This window comes from Asterias rubens, chromosome 4 (assembly GCF_902459465.1).
Source record: "Asterias rubens chromosome 4, eAstRub1.3, whole genome shotgun sequence".
Lineage (NCBI taxonomy): Eukaryota > Metazoa > Echinodermata > Asteroidea > Forcipulatida > Asteriidae > Asterias > Asterias rubens.
The window spans coordinates 9,618,739-9,640,524 of NC_047065.1; the positions used below are offsets into that span (position 1 = coordinate 9,618,739).

The 21,786-nt window shown below is 38.5% G+C and overlaps 2 protein-coding genes across 2 annotated transcripts in view; both read right to left on the reverse strand.

Moving 5' to 3' along the window:
- The window catches only part of LOC117289194 (protein broad-minded-like), a 76,258-nt gene that overhangs the window by 52,046 nt on the left and 2,426 nt on the right, over nucleotides 1–21,786 (reverse strand). The window contains exons 2-8 of the mRNA XM_033770194.1: nucleotides 10,578–10,733; nucleotides 9,030–9,185; nucleotides 6,030–6,234; nucleotides 5,612–5,686; nucleotides 3,722–3,847; nucleotides 1,968–2,046; nucleotides 828–931 (exon numbers count right to left, since the gene is read on the reverse strand). Coding sequence (XP_033626085.1) covers nucleotides 828–931; nucleotides 1,968–2,046; nucleotides 3,722–3,847; nucleotides 5,612–5,686; nucleotides 6,030–6,234; nucleotides 9,030–9,185; nucleotides 10,578–10,729 — 897 coding nt within the window. The 5' untranslated portion in view covers nucleotides 10,730–10,733. The remainder of the gene's footprint in view (nucleotides 1–827; nucleotides 932–1,967; nucleotides 2,047–3,721; nucleotides 3,848–5,611; nucleotides 5,687–6,029; nucleotides 6,235–9,029; nucleotides 9,186–10,577; nucleotides 10,734–21,786) is intronic.
- LOC117288912 lies at nucleotides 13,932–15,449 on the reverse strand. Its single transcript, XM_033769785.1, has 4 exons — nucleotides 15,405–15,449; nucleotides 15,109–15,232; nucleotides 14,451–14,909; nucleotides 13,932–14,323 (listed from the first exon to the last, which is right to left on the reverse strand). Exons 1-4 carry the CDS (start codon nucleotides 15,447–15,449, stop codon nucleotides 13,932–13,934), a joined length of 1,020 nt encoding a protein of 339 aa, XP_033625676.1.

Here is a 21,786-nt window from a genome sequence, read left to right on the forward strand (position 1 = left end):
TGCCGGCAATATTAAAAGACAGAATACGGACATTCTACCATTTAAAAGAAAAATATTAAATGCATTTTCCCACAACGGCAAAAAAAAAAAAAAAAAAGGGTACGTCGACATTATTAGCTTGTAAAAAAAATCCCAAACTCGAATGCCGGCACTATTAAAAGACGGAAACGGACATTCTACCATTGACAAAAAATTGTAAAAAATATAACAAGGGGAGGTCCGACATTCTTAACTTTAAAAAAAATGTTCCCCAACTCGAATGCCAGCAATATTATCAGTCGGAATACAGCGGCCATTTTACCATTAAAATAATTGTTCATTGTCCCAGGAGGGCAAAAATAAACTAGGAGGGGAGGTCGGACATTCTTAACTTGTAACAAAATGTACCCCAACTCGAATGCCGGCATTATTAAAAGACTGAAACGGACATTCTTCAAAGTCTCAAGCGGCATTAAAGAATTCTTTTGTGTACAATTATTCAGGCCGCCTTCCCTATTATCATTGAAGGTATTCATGCTAACCCATGCTTGAAGTTATTACTAGACTTGTTGCGGGGACTTTGTTTGGCCCCGCAAAACTTGCCACTCGCAAGTACCACCGCTCGCATGGACCCCGTTCCGTCCCCGCAAAATACCCGCGGGGGTGCGGGGGTCCCCGTACCTGCCACGCAGTTTACTCGCGGGTACCCGTTCCAAACTCGCGGGGGTTTGGAATTACTTGTGGCTGGTACTGTAATAGGAAACCAAGTTGATTGATCTAGTTGCATTTTTGTTATGTTTAGATTCTTATGGGAAATGGGATTTTTGTAATCCTTTTTTCTGACTAACCTTTCTTAGAAGGTTACAAAGTGCATGATGTACTGTGTCAATACCATCTCGTATGAAGATGCTCCTGGCTTTATGAGAAGTAAACTCTGAAGTAAGATGCTCAACTGTGCAAAGAAATAGACTTTTTTGAAGTGCATCATTCAAAACAATTTTAATTCCATACTCAAATGTGTTGTTTTGAATTACAACTGGGGTTTGCTTCTCTAGTGGAAACAAGTTTTTTTTTTTCCAGATCTAAACTTTTTTCTGCAGAAATTGAAAAAAAGAAAAAGAAACTAAAACAAAAATGATATACAAGTTAATTTTAATTTTACGTAGATAATTGAAATGCATTACAAACCCACATGTTTGTAATACAAAACATGGACCATAGTTTAGGATACACAGCATACGCGGACCCACACATTTCAAGTTAAAACTTGATAGGTAGCTGGAACACTGTGTCTGACTTAATACTGATAAGTTCAATAGTTCAGAACAAAAGAAGAAATTTTGCCATTCCTTAACTAGTTTATGTACAATTAGACTTGGCTTAAGCAAGGTCATGACTAGCAAGTGTACATCTTCAGATTCCCTAAAACAAGAGAGGCTTCCTGCCATTGAGTCTACACATTCTTCAAACAATAAATCAATTTAATATTCATTCATGAACAATGAATCAGATTTACATTCATAAATACCTCAGACAGTTTCGCTATTCCTAATGGTGGAGAGCGAGTCACGTGGGGGTGTTTAAACGGTTGATAAAGACCAGCAGGACCTGTTTATAACCGGTTGTTTTCGGACCTGTTTAGATGCATATACGCGCTAGTCTTGGTGCAAGACGTTTCATATTTCTCGAAAATTGGGAAACGTCTTGCACCAAGACTAACTACGCGCACATTGCGTATCTTAAAACTGCCCCAGTCATAAAAATGCAACACACGTATAGAGCTCAAGGCACCAGAAAACGGATAAGTTTAACAGAGATTCTTACTTTATTACGCCTTTTCAGCACAAAGGCATTTATGAATGGGAATAAAAGAGTAGTGACTCGTTCTTAAACTGCTGTGGCTCGGGCCTTTATCAACCCTTTTATTCCCCTTATTTGTAACAAATCTTGTCAATATAACTATAAGCCAATCATTGAAAGTATCTTACCTAAGCTTGTGTATACTTCCCTCATCACATGATGGGAATTAGAGGAGAACATCTTGGCATGAAAATGTAAACTTGTTTCCTTAAAAAAAAAAAAAAAAAAAAAAAGTAAACCATACAACCACGCATTACACTCAAGTCACAGTCATCTTTGCTCCGTCAAATCAAGTCATCTTTGCTCAAGTCAAGTCAAGTTTCAAGTCATCTTTGCTCAAGTCAAGTCTCAAGTCATCTTTGCTCAAGTCAAATAAATCAAGTCATCTTTGCTCAAGTCAAGTCAAGTCTCAAGTCATCTTTGCTCAAGTCAAGTTTGCTCAAGTCAAGTCAAATCAAGTCATCTTTGCTCAAGTCAAGTCAAGTCAAGTCATCTTTGCTCTAGTCAAGTCTTGAAGTCAAATCAAGTCATCTTGGCTCAAGTCAAGTCGCAAGTCATCTTTGCTCAAGTCAAGTCAAGTCAAGTCAAGTCATCTTTGCTCAAGTCAAGTCAAGACACAAGTCATTTTTGCTCAAGTCAAGTCGCAAGTCATCTTTGCTCAAGTCAAGTCAAGTCAAGTCAAGTCATCTTTGCTCAAGTCAAGTCAATTCATCTTTGCTCAAGTCAAGTCAAGACACAAGTCATTTTTGCTCAAGTCAAGTCAAAGTCATCTTTGCTCAAGTCAAGTCAAGTCAAGTCGTCTTTGCTTGATTGTTTTTTTGGCAGGACTTGGAAAAGAATACAATCAAGACACAAGTCAAGACACAAGTCATTTTTGCTCAAGTCAAGTTAAAGCCATTATACACTTTCGGTACAGAAAACAAATATTTTTACAGGGTTAACAGAAGGTATTGGTGAAAGACTTATCTTGAAATATTATTTCATGAAATGCTTACTTTTTGAGAAAACATTAAAACAATGTCAATTTTCAATGGCGAGAATTACGGATTTATTTTAAACACATGTCATGACACTGGCAAACGTGGGGAAACAAGGGTGGGTTTTACCGCTAGTTTTTCACAGGTTTGTTATTTTATATATAAGTTGTGGTACACAAAGTGTGAGCCTTGGACAATATTGTTTTAATACCAAAAGTGTCAAATGGCTTTAAGTCAAGTCGTCTTTGCTCAAGTAAAGTCAAGTAAAGTCAATTCATTTTTGCTCAAGTCAAGTCAAGTCAAGTCATCTTTGCTCAAGTCAAGTCAAGCCGCAAGTCATCTTTGCTCAAGTCAAGTAAAGTCAAGTCATATTGGCTCAAGTCAAGTAAAGTCAAGTCATCTTTGCTCAAGTCAAGTCAAACCAAGTCATTTTTGCTCAAGTCAAGTCAAGTCAAGTCGTTTTCGCTCAAGTCAAGTCAAATCAAGTCATCCTTAGTCAAGTCAAGTCATCTTTGCTCAAGTGAAGTGAAGTCAAGTCAAGTCAAGTCATCTTTGTTTGAAGTCAAGTCACATCAAGTCATCCTTGCTCAAGTCAAGTCAAGTCATCTTTGCTCAAGTCAAGTCAAGTCAAGTCATCCTTGCTCAAGTCAAGTCAAGTCATCTTTCCTCAAGTCAGGTCAAATCAAGTCATCCTTGCTCAAGTCAAGTTAAGTCATCTTTGCTCAAGTCAAGTCAAGTCAAAGTCATCTTCGCTCAAGTCAAGTCAAGTCAAGTCATCTTTGCTTGATTGTTTTTTTGGCAGAACTTGGGAAAGAATACATTCCTTAAACAAATACAGCGTTATCTGTGTATTTACTTGCTAATGTTGTTGAATATTCTCAGCAGTTACAAAAGGGGAAACTTACAGATAAGACATCATCAGAATCAGATAAAGCTAAGAGTAGACCAGAACGGAGACTATCCCAATGCTCACAGGCTAAAATGTCAGATGGTGGTAGCTTACATAAACCAGTCAGAGTCTCACGTCTCATCTAAAACAAAGACAATGTGGAAATTATCACAGGCCAATACTAAACACTAGTAAAAGAATTTAAGTCACCTGGGCCCAGATTCATAGAGCTGCTAAGCACAAAAATATGTTTAACATGAAATTTCTTCCTTGATAAAAACAGGATTATCAACCAAATTTCCATTTGTTGCATATTAGTTTTTACTGGTATTCAGCTGTTGTTTGCTTATCCTGAAAATCACATGGAAATTTGATTGATAATCCTGTTTTTATCAAGGCCAAAATATCATGCTAAGCAATTTTTTGTGCTTAGCAGCTCTATGAAATTTGGCCCTGGAAATATATATTTTTTTGGTCAAACATAAGAGTAGATGTTTATGAACAATAAAACAAGTTTTTTAGTAATTGTTCGTCACGATTTATATGTAAAAAAAATAATAAAGTTGTGTGGGTTGACTCCGCCTATCCACTTGTGTGACGGTGATTGAAGCAAACTTTGCCTCGATCGAACATTGACCCACCCTTGTAAGTCCAAGTTGGAGTTTGTACAATTCTAAAACAGTTTTGTTCTTGCATTTTTCTGGCAATGCTGACCATGTGCACTGCTGCTGGATGCAGCAAAACAACTAAAGATTGGGTAAGTCTGCAACTGTTTCCTGCAGATCCCAAGTATAGGTGGTTGTGGGCCGCGAAAGTCAGACTCACATGGTCCGGTCCGCATCTTTTTTAGCACTGTGCAGCGAACACTTCGATCTGTCGTGTTTCGAATCCGGAATGCACCACACATTTGACATGAAGAGAAAAGTTATTCTAAAGCATGACGCCATCCCAATAATTTTTCCAGCTAGTTTGAAGTCAAAGAAGATACCTGAAAGGCGTGATAAATCTAGAGGTGCATTTGTCAAACGTGAAAAAATTGGGGTAAAGGCCCAGTCCCACTGCAGCGATAACGACGCAAAGAGAACCCATTCCATTGGTTGAACGAGCGTGTGCGTATTCTGCGTGGAGCAACACAACCAATAGAATGTGTTTTCTTTGTGTCGTGATTGTTATCGTTATCACGTTATCGTTTTCGTAGTGTACGGGGCCAGACTATACATTTTCTCTTCAAATATCACGCCTCAATTTATGTCAGGAACAGCGCCCTCTCTGGTCGGGGCCTACTCTTAAATTTGTAGATAAAATAAAAACTTATTTTTCAGAACCTTAGTTCTTATTCCACATATCAAAACACATATTTTAGTGACAAAAAATTAATTTTGACAAAATACCACTTCCAGGTGACTTTAAATTAATGATTGAAACCAACAGGTCCATTCAGAATGTGCATCTTCAAAGCAAGTTAGAGCTGGTAAAAGATTTTCACTTTCCCTTCTATTCAATGGGGGAAATTAAAGCTTTCTTGCCAGTAAGCATTTTGTTCAACACAAAATGTTGCAGCTTAGTTCAGTTGTTAGATATTCTTCTTCTTGGGTGATTGCACATCTCTGTCAGCTGATGTTCAGAATGTTTTGGGCACAGTACATGTAAAGCCAAATGGTCATGATTTGAAAGTTCAGTATTGACCCCTTTCACACACATCACACGCGGCAACTGTGCTATGCTCACCAATTTGGTGGTCAATAGGTTTACGTGTAAACGCTGGGTCGCCTAAAATGCACGCTTCACTGAATAACGCACACTGACATTGACCACCAAAATGGCGCATCAAAGATTATTCTGATGATGGCGTCCGGTGAATTGGGTCAAAAGCAGCATTCTACTGCACAAGGGAAATTATTCTTACCTCAAGAGGCTTGTCAGGCGCCAACTGTTCAGCTATAGAGGCAAAATGTTCTTGATTCATGAAGGTAAACGAATCCTGCAGGCCCAAAACAACAACCAACCAAAACCATGAGTTGACAAGTTAGTTGAAATTGTAAATTAAAATTATAATTGGGAAATTAATTGGTTTAGGAAGTTTACTTTCCATGAAAATTAACAAATTCTCTCAACAATTGTATTTTCTATTACTGGTTTGGTGTTTTAGGAAGAAAAAAACACAACCAAAACTATATTATAATAATAATAGTAATAAAACACATTTATATAGCGCCAAAATCCATTAAAAATTCTCCCATGCGCTTAACAACAATAAAAACTATGTCAAAATACACAAGAATCAGACGTTTTACATACAAGTAAAAGAGATAATGTAAGCGAACCTGATTAAATGAGGAGTCTAATGATGAGCTGTCATCACTCAGGCAGAAGCTGCTTCTCTTTTGGCTTGATGCTTGACCATACATCCCTGCCATATTACCAAACATACTACTTTGAACTGGACGATGTTCTTCATCAAACATCTTAACAAGTCTCTCTACAGCATCCTTGGTGCCATGCTTCAGAGATTGCAGCAGGTCCAAACACCTTCAAGGGATAAATTTTAACAGTCAATTACAATGGTAGTGAACACGAAGGAAAGAAATAAACTTGATGATGTGGGATGACAAGAAATAAACCATTTTTAGAATTTTTCTTTTTTAAATCATGACTTTGTAGTGTCTTTCAAAATAAGTGACACTGGTTTTCATTTCAGGTAGTAGAATGGCATTAAAGCAAAACATGAAAAGATTTTAAAAAAAACTTTAAAAACTCCAGGAACTTTCTCTTGAAACAGCTTCATTTGTCATGATGGAAATGTTACTAGATCTCCAGTGACTAAGTTTAGAGATTGAATGATGGAGCACATGGTCCATATTTATATGTTGGAAATTACATAAGTGATGGATTTTTAGTTTGAAGTTTCAATTGTCTGGAGAAAAAAAAACATAAAAAAAAATTCAGGTTACCATGCTTTCATCAGGAAAATATTGAATTTGATACTTGCTATGTATGTATTTACCATGTTTACTGTTTTTTTTTGCTAGATATAAAATAACATTCATTAATACCTCAGACAGTTTCACTACTCCTATTGGTGGAGAGCGCATCACGTGGGTGTGTTTAAACCTTTGTTTATGACCAGTAAAAAGTGTTGAAACATGGGCGTGACACGCGAGTTTGCACCTGTGCTTATAAGACAGTTTCTTCATTCCTATTTGTCGAGAGCAACGGCCTAATGGACACATCAGGCGATACGCGCGACGCGCACAGCATTCCCTTCTAAGGAGATATTTATCCGAACGCAGCGGAGGGCCTTACCATTTCATAGCTCGAGGGTGTTGTGTTGAAAGAAATCACTGAACAATTGTAATTTTTGCATTTATTTTACTTTTTTACCAAAAAGTGTTGATGTTGTTTGATCGAAAAGGTATTTATGAATGGGAATCAATATGTGTTGAATGAATGGGTTTTCAAATTATGGTTTAAACCACGGAGGAAAGAAGAGAAGGAGCTCGAACAAAGGGACTTCAAAAGTCGAACCCGTGGTACCGCAACCGTTTAACGACACCTCGTAATCACCCACCTACCTTACACAGACAACGGGCGACCTGGCATATGTGAGTTTGCGCGTGCGCACTTGGTTCGTCACTCAACTATGGTGTCGTATGTCGTATGGATATAATACAGAAAAACAACTTTTTTGAGACCTGATAAAAATTGTGTACACTTGTGCTCACCAAATCGAAAAACACAATTAAATACCAACCACCCTCGTGTGCTAATACCCAAATTTTGAACCACCGCTAGTGACCAGAAAGTCACAAAAAATGTAAAAATATGCCATGATGTTTCCGTGAAACACCACAAACAGTAAATGAAAACGTGTATATTCACAATTCTTGTCTCCAATGATTCAACTTTACACGCAGGCAAGAGCGCAGACTGGCGGTACCACACATTCTGTACAAAGAGATTTAATCCTACTTGTTAATTGGCCGTCCAGCTGGAGGTCTCCTATCTTTTTCCACTGGCCAGACAGGGGCATTGTCAGAGTATTCTGCGGTTTTGCGGGTCGTTCAAGCTCCTTCTCTTCCTTCCTCCATGTTTAAACCCACCGAGGCCTGGTTCTTGATAATTTACCTTGACTTCGTTTTGGTAAAATTATCAAGAACCAGACCTCGTTGGGACTAAACCACTAGTTGAAAACCTCTTCACCACACATTGATTCCCTTATTAAAGGGTCTATGTACTTTTTGGGGGACAAAAAAACACAATGTCCACAGATTTACATTAAACTTACCCAGTTTTAAAATAATGATAGTAGATAACTTCCCTGAAAATATTATTTGCTGAGGTTCTGTAGTTTTTGAGAAATAAGTAAAACAATGTCATGAAAATCATTTTCGTCTCACTGATCCTGAGAAGACAGTTATTCTAGCATGTAAAAATGTATTTTCATTACATTGTTTTACTCATTTTCTCAAAAACTACATGTACAGCACCTCAACATCTAATATTTTTAGGGAAGCTTTCTACTATCATTATCTTCAAACGGTGTAAGTTTAATGTACATCTGTGGAAATTGTGTTTTGTGTTACAAAAAGTACCCAAATCCTTGATGGTTAAGTTGAAAGTGTTTGCGTTTATAATTACTTCCCTTAATCCAATAACACTTCTAACACAACTTTAGTGTACATAATTTAATGACTTGACAGGGCATGGAGAAAATCATCGGATTACTGCAATCTGAGATCATAGTACAATGTTTCAATGTTGTCATTTATTGTGTCTCAAATTAAGTTTATTTTAAAGGATAAACATAACTTTTGAATGATATAAATATAGTCAATATTATTGACTAATACTTTGCTTTTACTAAAAAATTGAAGCTTTGAGCTTGAATCGACACATCAACTATGGATTACATTGATGTTGAATGGAATATTGTGCGACAAAATGTCAAGTGAATGAACTAATCCAATTAAACCAATCATCACTAAACTCCCATCAAATGTAAATTCCTTTCAATATTTATACTGTTTAAAAAAAACCCAGCAAAAGTAAGCATGGTCGTCAATACATGATTGTGCAGAATATGCAGTCCTATTTATACTACAGTCAGTACTATGTCCCAGATAAACACAGGGAAACATTTGTTTTTTTAAGTACAGTAGATTTACTAAGAAGTTTTTTACAAAAGTGACAATAGGTTTTCTTGGACCAGCAAAGTCTTCGGATGATGCTCTTTCAATGGCGTTTTGGTGTGACCCACTAGCAGGTAGCACAGGGTAAATGATTCAATATCCAATACAATAACAAAACAGCTGGACAACACTTACGCCTGGTCATTGATGACATGATCAGTAATTGTTTGTACTATAACTTCTTCTCTTCCCTTGCTCTGAACACCAACAGATCGACGCTCAATTTCCTCTTCAATCAAAGGTCCTAACACCTCTTCTATTCGACCACGTATGTATTTCACAAGCTCATATCTACATGGCATCAAATTAAATAGTTAGAAAAAATGCATTATTGGAGGAACAGTCATTAAAGTATTCAAGCAGTACCCTACGTAATGTTTCACCCATTCATACCATTAGTCAGGAATCCCTTAAAGTGAAATTTTTGAGACATTTGAGAGCTTCATATATGTAGGCCTTAGGTGCATTTTTTATTGAAATATCCATAAAGTCAAGGCTCATTTTGGGGTTCTAGGGGACCAGGGGCTGATTTCACTAACGTCTATGTTTGCGATCATCGCTAACACACTTGCGATGAGATCGCAAACCTCAAGCGTTTCACTTAAGTCATCGCATTTGCGGAGGCGTTAAAAGGAAATAAAGTTTTTGTACGAGGCTAAAAATAGTGACCTTTGACCCTCCGCAACAAAATCGCCAGTCGTCGCTCGAAATGAAATGGCATTGTGCAGTTTATATGTAAATCGTTGTCATTTTGGTGCATACCAACTATTGTTGAACGATGTTTAGGCATTCATTTACGAAGGGTTGAGGCATTTATAGGCCTATGGCCTGTTATAATTTTAGATTTTAATAAAAAGTTTTTCGTAAATCTGTTGTAATGGTTGGATTGATGAGAATTCTGACATATCTGTCTAATAATACTAAGATTGACACTGTCAATTTGCCAATACATTACACATTTTTTGTTAAAATGATGGTTAAAATAATCGAACCCATATAGTATCTCCTTTTTACCAATAAGGGGGCTCTTTGCTGCAGTTGCGTCGCTGATAGTTGTCATCAGCAATCTGAGTCTACCAGGTAAAAGACAGCAAGACTAAAATAATGTAGCGCCACTCATTTTACTCTAAATCACGGACAAATTATAAGCTATAACTATAAGCACAGAACGGCGCAATGTATCATAAGTTTGTGATGAACTTTTACTTTGCGACCACTAACATGTCATCCCCAGATTGTCATCGCTAAATAAAACTTTGCGACGAGTATATTCATCGCTAAGTTTTAGTGAAATCGTCGGCTAAAAATCCATCGCTAAGTTGCGATGGATTTTAGATTTAGCGATCGATTTCGGCGTTTGCGATGACCAAAACGCATTAGTGAAATCGGCCCCCGTACTTACCCAAGGAACTACCCAACATGTGCCCATCCAGTCTCAGGGGTCTCAATGTTTGGCTAGAAGCTACCCACAGGTGTACCAACAACCCAAAAGCGAGCCTTCATTAAATTGACTCGTACTATTAACGTCATGAATTATAAAGTTATAGTGATCATATGCATTTGAGTAGTAGTTATTGTAGTTTTTTCTTAAATACAGGTATTATTCCTGGTAAATCCCCAAACTTTTGTACATTGTTCATTATACAATGTACGAATACATACATAAAACAGAAAAATACAAACCTGTGAAAATTTTCATCTGTCTCTTCCAAGTGTAAGACCATTTCCTCAGCAGCTGCCATGTTACTTGCAGCTCTTAATGTTGATTTGATGCTACTAATGAGTTGACGAATGCTCGGAAGAAGATCTTCCTCCCCTCCTAATGGATCTGCCATTATCCTAAAGTTAAGGAGAATCAAACTTTACAAGTCAAAGTCAAACTCTATACCACAATGAAGGTTCTCCTTTCTCAATTAATAAGATACATCCAATTTATGGAGTCATAATTTTGACTCAATAAAATGGCCGACCGTGTTTAAATCGCAAAGTGAAAGGAAACCTTGCAATTACGAGACACTATTTGTGTGGATCATCGTATTCTACGTTTAAAACATCTTTCTAGCCATATCAACTTCATGAAAAACAGTTTCAAACGCTTCTCATGGAACAACTCGACCGATCCAAGGCAACATGTTCCTTTATGGTAATTAATAATCCTCTCCCCTTTTTCTTGTCATGGCCTTCTAGCTCGTTAACAACAAAATTTCAGAAATTTCCCTTGTACAACTCCTCAAAGAAATTCGTCCATCCATATTTGCATGTTTGCAGAGACATCAGATTGTCTGCTGACCACCTGACAATCCTTTAACCACAAATTCATTAAAATGGTCGTTGATGGAAAAGGGATAATTCATGGCACGTTTCGAAATTTTTGTGTGGAAAAAAATACTGCAGGCGATCAAAATTTTGGTGGACTCGCCCAGCGATTGAGGCAAAAGTAATGGGAAACCCATGGGTGGCATGGTTGGCTCGTGCCTAAAGCGCTCGTCTCTCACCAAGGTGACCCTGGTGCGATTCCCGGCCAGGGCCATAATGTGAGTTGAGTTGTTTGATGGTTCTCTGCTGTGCCACTAAGGTTTTCCAGACCATCCGATTTTCCTCCCTCGGAAAAAATCAAACACCTTCGATCTTGGCTGTGCTCTGTGGTCATGATGGGTTGCTGTGGCTGGCAGCCAAAAGCGCCCTTGCATGCCTGCTTCTCGAACGCGTTGTAGTCGCGTCCTTCGCAGTTCAGCTCTTAGCTGCGAGTAAGGATGATACATTTGTAAGCCCCCCCCCCAGGAACTACTAGTAGTAAAATGCTTTACTGTTTTTGATGATTTGAAACTTGAAAGTTTGTGATGCAGAGTCTTTTTTGTGAAAATAATGAAATTTTGTGAAACTAATTAATTTTTTCTGCGGTATCTTTCAGAGCATGCGGGCAGTGGACACAAATCTATCATTTTCAATCTTATGGCCTTATCATAAAAACTTACTTGGACACATGTTGTTGGAAAGCTGGTACATTGGTAGTTAAAACATTGTGAGAAATGGCTACCTCTAGTCTAAACTGAAGTAACATAGCTTTTGAGGAAAGGAGTAATTTTCCACTAAATTATGTGAATTTGATTTTGAGACCTCAGAATTAGAAATCAAGCATCTGAAAGGACGAATTTTTTTTCTTACTTCACTATCTCACAACTTTCGGGTTCCAATTGACGACCAATTGAGTTCAAATTTTCACAGGTTTGTTATTTTATGAATATGTTGAGATACACCAAATGAGAAGACTGGTCTTTGACAATTACCTACAATCAAATAGTGTCCAGTGTCGTTAAGCAGGTGCGGATCCAGGGGGGGGGGCGTGAAAAAATAAAGAAGAGAGAGAAAAAAAGGCGACGAGGAGGGGGGAAGACACAAAATATACTATCCTGGGTATTTTTTATCAAAAAAGCTATTAATAACCTGTCGTACATGTAGGTCTATCCTTGTACATTGTTTCATTTTGGATTACTATTATTTCACTCACAGACATTGTCTCATGAGGAATTTAACGTGAATCTGGGCGTGTGGAAAGCGTGTTTCCCAAAATGAACATCAGCGCTAAACACCTGGGCCCAATTTCAGCTTTGTTTACCGCCTTGAATTTGTCGCGATCACCATTCCACTTCCATCAACCAGCCCTGATTTTGTGGAGGATCCCCTAAGTGCGAATAAAATCACACGCCTGATCCAGTTCCGGTGTAACAACATTCGTCGTATAACCTGTTTTTTTCTTTCTTCTTCAGTAATTCATATTAATGACCCTGTTAACAAATTTGAGGTAGTCAGCAGATTGGGGAAAAACTAGCCCACATAAATCGGTCCAATCCACTCTGTATCCTTGGCCCAAGCACCTTTGATATAACATTCTTCCGCCTTTTGAAAGAAAAGAGAGAAAAAAAACTATCTGCAACGATCTGCATCATGAAATATTTTGTGTAATGCTTCTGAATTTGTAGATAGCCCTTTTACGCCTAAATTTGTTTTTGTTTTTAAATCAAATGACTTTTAAGTGTGAACTTTCTCAAAGATCTTGAGAACTGCTCGTTTTCAGCGGAGCGCGCATACGGACGTTCTTATAGTTATAGTCGGGTTCCTTCAATTGTAGCAATTAATTGTACCATATTTGATAAGTGGTTATGGATAGCCGACAAACAAAAGACGAAAGAATTGTTTATAAAAGGTGCTGGGGCTAAGGATACGGAGTGGATTGGACCAATTTGTGGGGCTAAAGAAAAACATGACATTTACAGTAGCTTCTTACAGGTTCACTCCCCACTAAAGTTGTATTTTCCCTCCTTACTCAGCATTCATCCATAATCAAGACAGATTAACTCTGCTTTATTCAAACACAAACAAGATTGTTCACTCAATCAGGCTTCAACATCGTCCTATGAGTCATGGCTGACCCTTTGTGACCCTGGTTATGATGGAGCCTGTGAGTTCTTTGATTCCGTCTGTCCAACAAAGTTTTTGACGGCCACGTTGGTGACTTCTTGCAACACATCCTTGCACAACGATCTTCTCAAGGTTGTCCCCCTCTCTTCTGGATATGTGACCTAAGTATTGAAGCTTGTTTTTGTTAATTTTTGATAACAAGGTGGGTCTATCTTCTCCTATCAGGTTTCTAACAAAAACATTGGTTTTGTGTTCTTGCCACGATATTCTCAGCATTCTCCTCTAGCAACACATCTCGAAAGCGTTGATCCTGTTCCTGTCTGCTTTTCCCACAGCCCATGTTTCAGACCCATAGGTGGCTATTGGGAAGACGAGAGCATTCATTAGTCGAATTTTGGTAGTTCTGGAGATCCCTCTGTCCTTCCAGATGTCAGTCAAGGAGATAGCTGATGTTCTGGCAATAGCAAGGCGCCTTCTGATGTCCTTAGAACTCCCGCCTTCGTTGACAATCAAAGAGCTCAGAAAATTGAAGTTATTAACTACTTCAATATCCTCATCATCAGCGTGCAGTGCCTGGTTTTGATCAAGAGTTCCTCCGTAAATCATCGCTTTGGTCTTCTATATATTGAGAAACAACCCAAAATCTTCGCTGGTGTACTTGACTTTATCAATCAGGTGTTGAAGTTCTGCTGCTGTTCTTGCTATCAAGGTGGTGTCATCTGCATATCTTAAATTGGTGAGTTGTCGACCTCCAATTGAGACCCCTCCTGCAAAGCCATCCAAGGCTTTCCGCATAATGTATTCAGCGTAAATGTTGAACAGAAAGGGTGAAAGTATGCATCCTTGACCGATTGAGAACCATCCACTGTCTCCACACTCTGTTCTTACTGTGGCTTCCTGTCCTTGGTACAGTGCTCTGATCAGTGCAGTCAGATGTGTTGAGAATCCCATCTTTCTCATGATGTTCCATAGCTTCTGATGTTGGACGCAATCAAATGCCTTTGAATAATCTATGAAACAGAGGAACAAAGGTTGGAGAAACTCCTGATATTTTTCTATCAAATTTCGCAGATTTCCAATCTGATTGTGTGTTCCTCTCCCTCTCAGATAATCCAGCTTGCTCTTGTGGCGACTCACTCTCCAGTTTGAGTCTGATTCTCTCAGCGATTATGTGAAGCATCACCTTACTAGCATGTGAAATCAGTGAGATTGTGCAGTTATTGCCACACTCCCTTGTATCTCCCTTTTTGGGTAATGGAAGAAAAACTGCCTTTTTCCAGTCCTCTGGCCACTCTTTTATCTTCCATATCTTGCAGCACAGTCTGTAAATAACTTCAACTCCTTCTGTACCACTTTCTTTCAGTAATTCTGCCTGGATGTTATCAAATCCTGGTGACTTGCCACTCCTCATTCTCTTAATAGCTTGTTCAACTTCACTAAGGAGAATATCTGGATCTTCTTCATATTCAAGCTGGTGATCATTTTCTTGGTCAGTCACTTCTTCTTGGGAAGCATAAAGCCTCTCACAATACTGCTGCCATCTGTCTTTGATGTCTTTCTCTTCAGTTAGAATGGTGCTGTTTTGCTTGTCAGCAACTTGACGTTTTTGAACATATCCTTTGTGTTGTTTATCACTCCATCCCTTTCAATCTCGGCACACTTCTGGTTCATGAAATCAGATTTATCCTTTCTGATTTGTTGCTGGATTTGCCTATGTAGATGCCGGTACTCTCTTCTTGCATCCTCCTTTTCTAGTCCCTTTCCTTTAACCTCTCTCCTCAATTACATAACATACCAAAACCCAAGAGGATGTTTGCCGGACCGAACGACGACATGCTCAGAGATGTAGAGGTGACAGCGGAGAACGTTCTCAACGAAGTTGAAGCCTGGCAAGGCACCTGGAGTAGATGAAATTTATTCTGTGGTTTTAAGGGAAGTATCAGGAGTGATAGCTGAACCCCTCAGCCAAATTTTCCAGAAGTCCTTGGCAGAAGGAGTGGTTCCACTAGACTGGAGGAGAGCAAACGTCACCCCCATCTTCAAGAAGGACAAACGTAGTGTAGTAGCAAATTACACACCAATCAGCCTTACCTCACAGGTCAGGAAGGTGATCGAAACCATCCTCCGAGACGCCATCATGGAACACCTGACAGCACACAGATTGATCAGTGATTCACAGCAAGGGTTTTTAAGAGGTTGGTCCTGCCTGACTAATTTATTAACTTTTCTGGAGCTTGTAACAAAGACTGTTGATGATGGCAACCCTGTTGATGCAGTGTACCTTGATTTCAGTAAAGCCTTTGACCGAGTACCACACCAGAGGGTATTGACGAAACTTCGATCACATGTGATAGGTGAATCAACTGCTGCTTGGATTGAGGCATGTTTGTCCGACAGACAACAGAGGGTGGTGAACGGGGCCCAATCGGAGTGGTCAGGAGTGGTCAGGAGTTAAAAGGTTCTGTTCTGGGCCCGATGTTGTTCATCATCTACATCACTGATACTGACGAGTATTTCTTGAGTTCGGTCCTGAAGTTTCCTGACGACACAAAGGTCTTTAGAAAAGTGACATCCTCGGCAGATGCTCGCGGTCTTCAGGACGACCTCAATTGCCTGTACCAGTGGTCTGATGACTGGCAATGTTATTTAATATCGAAAAATGCAAGTGCCTCCACTTCGGGCATAGAAACATCAAGGACAACTACTCCATTGGTGACAGTATAATTCAGACAGTAAGTGAAGAAAGAGATCTTGGGGTAATCATCCATCAGTCACTAAATGCAAAGACCCACTGTGCGAAGGCAGTCAAAAGCGCATACAGAGTCCTAGGCCTAATCAACAGAACCATTACGAACAAAGACAAAACAACAATCATCAGACTATACAAAGAACTGGTTAGACCACATAGATTACTGTGTACAGGCATGGAGGCCTCATCTTCAAAGGGACATTGACCTAATAGAAAGAGTGCAAAAGAGAGCATTGCGAATGATTGGAGGTCTATCCCACCTACATGTAGACTACGTTGACAAACTCAGAAAAGTGAAATTGACCACCCTGGAGTGCAGGAGGCTGCAAGGAGATTTTATCGAGACCTTTAATATACTCAGGTGCCTCGGGGCTTGAACCCGAAACACTGTTTTGGTTTGTCAACCGTGCAGCACAGGGGTCACCAACTAAAACTGTACAAATCAAGATCAAACCTTAACCTCAGGAAGTTCTACTTTAGCCAGAGAGTGGTCAACTACTGGGAGAACATTCTCCCCAGAGAGGCAATTGAAGCTTTATGGGCATTATGGTAATGAGCTGACCGTGGGAACTCTTCGCTTGTTATTAGAAATGAGGTCAGTGGCTTCAACAATGACCTTACAAAGCTGTCGGCCTAACGGCCGACGCATGCGGATAGTGTACGGGGGCATCGTGTCGTGCGATGTTACGCACAGTGAATACGGGTGGGTTTTTATACAGCGACGGTCTTTTTTCGACTGCCTTGAGCAAGGCTAAAAATATTAGAAAATGATATAAGGCACATGACTTCTTTAAGCCTCTGTATTTTGTTTTCCAGAATGCTCAGCAAAATATTCAGTCACATGATTTGATCATCATGAATTGTGAATTGAAAATAGTGTTTGATGAAACTTTTTGGGTGGGCAAATATTTTTATATGGCCTCAACTTTTTTGTATCCTCCTCTTACCAATTTTCACGGTATTATGCCTTATTCTTTGAATTGGGGAAAAAAATAATGATGCCATATATCAACCGATGCCCTAATTATCTTCATTTGTTAATATAAAGTATGCAAACATATATTAAAACTTGATGGACATTGAAATGTACACAGCACACACTGATCTTCGATGACTTCAACTGGCCCCATTTGTTTCGAGTTTTTCCTGTTTTCACGGCAAACAAAAAAGTATGGTTTCCTGGTGAAGCCATACATGGAATGGAAGAAACATCTGCAGTGACTCCAAGTCAGTGTTCTTTGAGACTCTGTGTATGACTCTATAGCCAGCAGTTGTCTTAATTTTATACAAAATATTGTTTTATTAATTTTTTTTTTAAATTACCATGGCAATGTATATTTGGTTTGCGGTAACACCATGTGTGTATCTACTTGCCAGGTAAAGTTGTTCTTAGGGAACTGTCTTGCTTTATTCTACTGCCGTGGAGTAGATTAGACTGGACTACTACTTTAGCTTATAGGATCGTAATTAACTGTACTGCCGCGGAGTCAGGAGACACTCCACAAGCAGGGCAAGGGGGATAGTTAACTGCGAGAGGGTAGCAGGGTGCTTTTCTTGTCTGCTAGATTCAGCTTTTAAATCCAGTTTTATCTACAGTAATTCCATGCCATCCAATCTTCATCTGCAAATATATGTGTTTATGGAACATTGCTAATCAACTAAGCTGTTTTTGGAGGTAACATTTTCATCGAGATTTGGAGATATTTATTTGACTTTTTCTTGACATGTGATTGAAAAAATCCAGATGTCAGCCATTTTATATATCTCCCAAAAATGACCTGGACTGTCAATAATTTTCATCATGGCTTACAGCAGTGTGATTTTATTGCTTCTTACCATCATTCTGTTTCCCTCATGGACTTATCAAGTGAAGAATTTCCGGGATAATAACTCACCGGATATTGGTCCATCTACATAAAACTTCTGGACATGATATTCAATTGTTATTCATCCCCCATCATTACCGTGGAGTCTTGCAAACTTGTACCACACAACCAACAAGACCATGGTCTGACCATACACAGTACAGTGGTTTCTTCAACTTATCACAGCTGACATTGTACAAACCAAGTACTAGAAGCTACAAGAGTAAGTTTGGAAATGCGCCAATCAGCTATTACTCCAACTGTGTTGCTTCATTCAACATTGAACTGGATGTTTGTGGTGATATTGAAAGCAATCCCGGTCCTACTGCAAGTTCAAATCTTCTACCATCTATCCAGTCCACTCTCACATCTCAACCATCGGCATTATCCGAGACTACATTGGGACTCTAATCCAAGTCTACCCTTAGTGCAGTTCTGTTCAACGCAATAAGTATTGTCAACAAGCTACTTCTTTTTCAAACTGAACTAGATGTCTACAAATACGACTTGGTTTTCATCACGGAATCCTGGCTAGACAACTCAATACACGATGGAGAACTATCTTCTGATTGTATATGCCATTTTTAGAAAGGACCGCAACAGACATGGTGGAGGTGTATTTGTCACAATTGCCAAACATGTTGAACATGTTGATATTGAATTGATTATGATTGAAATAATGTATACTAAACGTCTTTGCAACATTTCCACAACCCCAGCCGAGGTTAAAAAACTCCTTTCAGAACTTAACATACACAAATCCTGTGGGCCAGACGATATATCTCCTATGTTGTTGAATCTAGCTTGTGGGAGTTTAGCCCAGCCACTAGCGAAATTTGTTAACTTGTCACTTGCCACAGGTGTAGTTCCGCATGAGTGGAAACTGGCAAATGTTGTCCCTTTGTTCAAAACTGGGGACGCTCATGTTATGTCGAACTATAGACCCATCTCACTATGTTCTGTTGTAGGTAAAATTCTTGAAAGGATTATCTGTAAACATCTCATTAATCACATGTATAGAGGGGGGATAATCTCACCTACACAACACGGTTTCTTGCCTAAAAGATCTTGCGTTACTCAATTGACAACTCTTTATCATAGCTGGGCCAATGCTCTTGATGTTTCAAAACCGCCCCGCATTGATGCTATATTTCTTGATTGGTCAAAAGCTTTTGATCGCGTGAGTCACACAGTTCTTTTGAACAAATTACATAAATATGGTATTTGTGGCTCAATGTTGCACTGGTTTAAGTCTTATCTTTCAAACAGATTACAGCGGGTTCAGTTTATGGGTTCATCATCTGACTGGGCTGCAGTTCATTCTGGCGTGCCACAGGGTGCTGTTCTAGCACCTATTCTTTTCAATATCTTTGCTTTTGATTTACCGTTTTGCATTCAATCTAATCTCCGTCAGTATGCAGATGACACTGTCTTGTACAGAGTCATTAAAAATCAAGATGATGAAGTAGCACTCCAGGATGACCTGCAGCACATAAACACTTGGTGTAATCTAAACTGTATGTCTTTAAACCCAAATAAGTGTAAATTAATGACTGTGACCAGGTCTAGAAACCCTGCTAAACCACTGTATAAAATTGCTGAAAACACTTTGGAAAATGTGGATAGTTACAAATACTTGGGTGTTATTATCTCCAGGGACTTAAGCTGGAAAACACATGTTAATAAAGTCAGTTCCAAAGCCACTAGACTCAACGGATTTATTGGTAGAGCAGTTAAAACTAGAAACCCTTACATTCTGACTTTACTTTATCGCTCAATTAGCAGACCCATACTTGAATACGCAGCTCCAGTCTGGTGCCCTGTTCTTTCGACTCAGCAAAAAAAACGCTAGAGAAGGTACAGAGGCGATTGACCCGTTTTTGTTTGGGTCTGCCGAGAAGGGTTTTAATTGATTCTGTAAATGAAATTGAATATTCTGACAGGTGTGTCAAGCTGGGTCTGCCTCTTTTAATCAACAGGGTTCATTTCCTTTCAATTACGTTATTAAATGTTTATATAACAAATTGGACATTGACACGGACACTCTAATTCCCATTAATTGTAGACATATCGAATCTGTTAAATTTGTCCATCATCGGGCTTGTTCCAATGCTGCCCATCATTCTCTTTTTCACAGATTCCCTAGATTATGGGACGAACTACCGGCCTGCATTAAAGATACAATTATCCATAGTTTATCCTCCTTCACAAATTCCCTCAGGAATCATTTATTAGTCCATGGCGAGGAGATCCCCTTGACCAAAACAGTTTAACTTTCTAGTTGCCTTGCCCATTCAAATACCTTGCTGCTGTTTTTTATTTCTCAAATTTATAGTGCCTTTTGCATATAATTAACTAGAATCTCTCTTTTAACGATTTTGTATTTTTAATGCCCATTAGTGCTTTTATAGTTTTAACTGCTTGTATAGTTCTATATTTTTATACTGTATGCCATGTTTTAATAATGTCCATCTGTAATTTCCCTTTTTGTCTCTTCGTAAATTGTGGCATCAGGAGATTAACTTGACAGTAATTTAGTTTACTTTTTTAAAATCCTTCAGGGGTGCTGCTTTTTTTGTTATTGTATTGTATGTTCTTGTTTTTGTTTTCTTCTGTTCTTATTGTCTGTGCTTGAATTTTTGCCTGTGAAATTAATAAATGAAATGAAATGAAATGAAATTACGATCCTATAAGCTAAAGTAGTAGTCCAGTCTAATTTCTATACCATCCGCCCTGGTAATAGTTAAAAAGCAGGACAGTTCTTTTCAGAACTGAGAAGTCTCCCGAACCTCCAATTATCTACTCCACGGCAGTAGAATAAAGCAAGACAGTTCCCTAAGAACAACTCTACCTGGCAAGTAGATACACACATGGTGTTACCGCAAACCAAATATACATTGATACCTCACCATGCAATGCCTCAAATCCTATTACCATGGCAACTTTAAAAAAAAAAAAAAAATAATAATAATAATAATAATAATAATAATAATAATAATAATAAAAAGTGTGAATAATTACTGGCTTTCAAATCTGATTTTTATTTATTTTGTTCTTATTTTTTTCCCTTAATATTTATAATAAAGCGTATTAAATAAACAGTGATAATTGAATCAACAAAATTAAAAACCTCATAAAATATTAGAAAATGATATAAGGCACATGGCTTCTTTAAGCCTCTGTATTTTTTTCCAGAATGCTCAGCAAAATATTCAGTCACATGGTTTGATGGGCAAATATTTTTTATATGGCCTCAACATTATGACATATTTTTGTACCTTGTAGAAATGCCTAAAATACCATCCTTTTTACATTTACAAGTGCGAATAACCAGTGGAGCCTTACGTGTTTCTAAGTTTTGGTAAAGGAATCTGAGGAGGCTCATTGCTTGGCAAATAAAACCACACAATTTTTATCTAGCCACGGTTTTAGGGACACCTCGAAAACAGGACCTCCTACGATACCTTGTAGAATGCCTAAAATACCAAACTTTTTGCATTAACAAGTGCAAATAACCAGTGGAGCCTTACGTGAGAAAAGTTTCCGTATGGCGCCACCACTTTTTCATTTGTTATGAAATAATGTATCGTAGCGTCATACGATATCGACCCTCATATTATGTTTTCGAACCCCCAACTTTGATTACTGTTTACCGCGAGATTGTGCAAGCTGCACCAGTTGCAGAAGCATGCAGTTTACTCACAGTCTGTATTTTTATCAGGCTTAATCATGCTGAGAATAAAGTTTCCTGACGTTGGTTATGCTCAAATATTTATTAAATTATTGGTTTTTGGTACAAATCACTAATGCATTATTATGCCAACATTCAACCTCGAAAGTTCAAAACAAAACTACTTTC

What these genes read in the sequence shown, in the direction of transcription:
- LOC117288912 (XM_033769785.1), bottom strand. Translation starts at nt 15,449, where the DNA reads ATGGCGTCTCGGAGGATGGTTTCGATCACCTTCCTGACCTGTGAG. An exon ending in TCACCTTCCTGACCTGTGAG is followed by an intron (nt 15,233 to 15,404) that starts GTAAGGCTGATT and finishes TTAAAACCACAG; the next exon opens with AATAAATTTCATCTACTCCA. An exon ending in AAACATCCTCTTGGGTTTTG is followed by an intron (nt 14,910 to 15,108) that starts GTATGTTATGTA and finishes AAAAACGTCAAG; the next exon opens with TTGCTGACAAGCAAAACAGC.